This window comes from Haliotis asinina, chromosome 5 (genome assembly GCF_037392515.1).
Source record: "Haliotis asinina isolate JCU_RB_2024 chromosome 5, JCU_Hal_asi_v2, whole genome shotgun sequence".
Classification (NCBI taxonomy): Eukaryota; Metazoa; Mollusca; class Gastropoda; order Lepetellida; family Haliotidae; genus Haliotis; species Haliotis asinina.
This window is the reverse complement of record NC_090284.1, coordinates 75041697-75046311: the sequence shown is the minus strand read 5'-3', so window position 1 is coordinate 75046311 and position 4615 is coordinate 75041697. Positions and strand designations below refer to the sequence as shown.

Here is a 4615-nt window from a genome sequence, read left to right as displayed (position 1 = left end):
TCATTCATGAAAGGCAACGGGAATATTGTTATGGACGTCTAGTAACCCACGTCGACATTGGTTTAGACTTAAATAGTTAAATAAAGTTAAATACAACCTAATCAAGTACCTAATGTGAAAGAAACTGACCCTTACCGTGAGCACGGGTATTGCGTTAACAGACACTAGAAACATACTTAGAACCGGGAATCGAACATTTATATAAGTGTCATCACAAACAGATATCATTCCGCTGGCATCTTTGTATATAACGGTAATTTTGAGTTCATCTATATCTGTAATTAGTATCAACCCATGCAAAACCTGTCCTTTTGAAAACAACTGATGGAAAATATTATTCAGGAATGAACTAACCACTATTTGTCAAACACTAAATCTTAAAAGCCTTGTCAGAAAGGATGTTTCATATAAAATAGCATCAGGGTTCAAGGTACCATTCCGCTTTTAACTTCGTTTCAGTATCAACAATTATGAAGTCAGATATTTGCTTCCTGCATATAATTGTTGAATATACAATCTGGAAATAGTGGGTTGTTCGTGTAAACAGAACGAATATTTTAAAAGAACATATTTTTCAAGCTTGAGGATGTAAAGCCAAATCTTCGGGTTTTGTACTATGAAATCCCCAAAGCAAGGTATTTAACATGACGTACAAAATGATGCTCGTTCTCTGTGGCCCAAAGGGAGGATTGTGCTTAAAATATTAAAACTTTAACATTTACAAAAGCACAACGGCTGAGTCTTCTCGGAGTGACAAAGGGCAACATGTCTTCCTTGAATCGAAGTCAGCAATGTAGGGTTTTAAAACATGTCTCACTGAGTGATTGATTTTAGCTATTGCAATTCAACAATTGACCAGCTAAATCATATTTTTCTCCAAACCTAACAACTTCAGCCAAGCCTTCCATTAACTCCACCGCTCACAAAGATGCGTTGGTTGTGGGCAGTTTCTGCAACAAAATCAGCAATAGTTGCAAAACCAGAACAGGAACATCATTAGCGCCTACAGAGCTTCTACACGAACAAAGTCAAATGAAAGTATCTTACCAATATTCATAAGGCCATGTTTCACTTGGAATAATTACTGTCTTATGTACACGTGTGTTTTGATTTGATGGTAACTGAAATACGGCAAACACTGTCCGGATTTCTAAACTGGACGTTTCTACAAAGAGGCAGTCTATATAGTCGATCATCGTGTCAGGAAATACCGTCCGTTAGCTAAGGTTTCGAGTATCTGAGATCTGGATTGGGTTCCATGGTAGTGTGTACGTATTCCACGTCAGAACAGCATAATATATGGTGGATGTTCGTCCTGCCAGCATGTATCTGTCCACGACTGTGTAAACGGTAAGAAAACAAGCGGTCAGCAAGCACATTCCGACGGGCGTGAAGCATCTTTGAAGTACATCATGTACTGATGATTGCAAACTGATGAGGCTTCCGTAACAAAAAAATATTATAGTACATCACGTCCTAATTTCACGACATGCTTCACTAATCAGAAGATTGGAAATAGTCTTGTGAACGCAAAATGTGTCTCTGAAAAGGAAAAAGTATATTATCTACATTGAACTACCTAAAGCTTGAAAAGGTATATCCTTTGAGAATGTCGACTTGACAACATACACACATGGTTAAGTAAAACCATGACTGAATGTGAAAATGTTCAGAATGCTGAAGGGGCTGCAAGCTTAATGCAATGAACAAGAATATTCAATCTGGGTTATAAGATGGTTCTAGCTTCGCCAACCCCAACTGTTGTTGAAGATTCCAGGGCTCTGTGAAGGGCCAAAGGTATTTGCAGTTTGTTCATTCTATTTGTCACAAGGGGCAATATTAAGAGGGAGGAATCTGTGTGGAATAAAAATGCCATATGCTGACATGTAACATTGTAAGGCGCTTACAAAGACTGCATCGCTCAGATGTGACAGACGAATGAGGTAATCTTATGGCAAGCACTCACAAGCACAAATGCACACAAAACGCTTTCCTCAATCATACGAAATATCCTCCAGAAGAATAGTCTACGTTTATGATTATATCATGATTAAATCTTTACGGAGTAGTATTTACGGCTTTAAAAGGTGCATATTTCGGACACTCATACTTTTGTTTGGGAAACGTGTACGATCTTATCTGTGCCGGTTACTTGCTACATATTAGTGTGTGGAATATTCATTCATGCGGCAACTATTAAAAAAAGAAATGTGTTGAGTCCGTCAGATTTGTCGGTCATTGCTGATGACGTAACTAGTATCGTCATCGTCATCTATAACCTGCTGTTTCATCCGTTCCGTCCGTCCGCATTGAGGGGAATGCTTGATCGTAGTCCCTCGATGATGATCCATAGACATTCAGAGACACCTATAATGCATTCTGTGAGTTTTGTGTCGGAAAAGTTATCACAGTCACAGTATAAAAACCAGGAGGACACAATTTACTCAACAGGTTACAGAAAGTGAGTGAAGTTCAAGAAATCTTATGATGTGTCAGCAAAACGTTTTCATGTTGTTGACACCCATGAGCGAAAATATGGTGAGGAACCAAAAATCCTGATCTTACCCGAGACAATGTGTATGTACGTATAAGCATACATATGTTTGATACGACTGTTCATTCCGACAAAATGTGTAAGCTTTGTTCATGTCTGTTGTGCAGATTTATCATATACCTATGAATATTATATGGGCATTTATTGCAGATACGATACTGGCTGTTGGTATATGTCCATTTTGACCATATTGAAAATCCATATCAGTCATATTGCCATGTCATCCATGGACTATCATATCAACCCTCGACTACTCTCGACTACCACATCAGCCCTCGACTACCATATCAGCCCTCGACTACCACATCAGCCCTCGACTACCATATCAGCCAACGGCTACCTCATCAACCCTCGACTACCACATCAACCCTCGACTACCACATCAGCCCTCGACTACCACATCAACCCTCGACTACCATATCAACCCTCGACTACCACATCAGCCCTCGACTACCATATCAGCCCTCGACTACCACATCAGCCCTCGACTACCACATCAGCCCTCGACTACCAGATCAACCCTCGACTACCACATCAGCCCTCGACTACCACATCAGCCCTCGACTACCACATCAGCCCTCGACTACCAGATCAACCCTCGACTACCACATCAGCCCTCGACTACCACATAAGCCCTCGACTACCACATCAGCCCTCGACTACCACATCAGCTCTCGATCTACCACATCAGCCCTCGACTACCACATCAACCCTCGACTACCATATCAACCCTCGACTACCACATCAGCCCTCGACTACCATATCAGCCCTCGACTACCACATCAGCCCTCGACTACCACATCAGCCCTCGACTACCAGATCAACCCTCGACTACCACATCAGCCCTCGACTACCACATCAGCCCTCGACTACCACATCAGCTCTCGACTACCACATCAGCCCTCGACTACCACATCAACCCTCGACTACAACATCAGCATTCGACTACCATAGCAGCCATCGACTACCATATCAGCCCTCGACTACCACATCAGCCCTCGACTACCAGATCAACCCTCGACTACCACATCAGCCCTCGACTACCACATCAGCCCTCGACTACCATATCAGCCCTCGACTACCATATCAGCCCTCGACTACCATATCAGCCCTCGACTACCATATCAGCCCTCGACTACCACATCAGCCCTCGACTACCACATCAACCCTCGACTACAACATCAGCCCTCGACTACCATATCAGCCCTCGACTACCAGATCAACCTTCGACTACCACATCAGCCATCGACTACCACATCAACCCTCGACTACAACATCAGCCCTCGACTACCATAGCAGCCCTCGACTACCATATAAGCCCTCGACTACAATATCAACCCTCGACTACCTTATCATGCCTCGACTACCATTTAATAACCTCGGAATATCTTAAGAAAGTAAGATTCTTCATGGATAACAACTTCTTTATTACATATGATGCAACAGTTTGGCAAGGGTCCTTATACCGTTGTCAATCAAGAGTGAAGTAATACAGCACGGAACAGACTTATATCATCCATGAACAGGGATAAAGCAATAACAACATGTAGCTATGAATCAAAGGGATTAACAACAACAATGAATAGTGGTAATGATGTGACAATAAGAGGAAGCCATTGGTACCTGAAGGCGAAACCAAGTGTACATGGCTGATAAGGTAATTAGCAATGATGGCTGGAGTGCTCTAATCGTGTTTTATCACGTTTTGTATACAGTTTGGGATGAGATATCCCTGATCTCTGTTGATTGAGGGCTTTTGTCACCGGATTTGAACTGCAAGGTTTCTTTAGTTGAAGTCCTGGTGGGTTTCAGATAATATCTCTACATTGTCCCAAATTATGTTGTGAGTGGGACATTTGATCATTTTGTCTGATATTGCTGATTTTCGATCTGATCTGTCGTAGATGATAAGTGTTCTTTGATTCTGATGTTTACATAAATTTACTCAACTGCGACTGTGGCGAGACATATGTAGATGAAGCCTCCTGGCCCATAAACATCAGAATCAAAGAACTGTTACGGTTAAGAATTTACCGTGACAACAATGTAAGAAATCCCCTT

General features: G+C 42.0%; 1 protein-coding gene across 1 annotated transcript; it reads left to right on the top strand.

The window, feature by feature from the left end:
* The first annotated feature begins 2771 nt into the window (after positions 1–2771).
* Positions 2772–3947, top strand: LOC137284030 (uncharacterized). The gene has a single exon (XM_067815690.1). The coding sequence runs from the start codon at positions 2772–2774 to the stop codon at positions 3945–3947; it is 1176 nt and encodes a 391-aa protein (XP_067671791.1).
* The last annotated feature ends 668 nt before the right edge of the window (positions 3948–4615 follow it).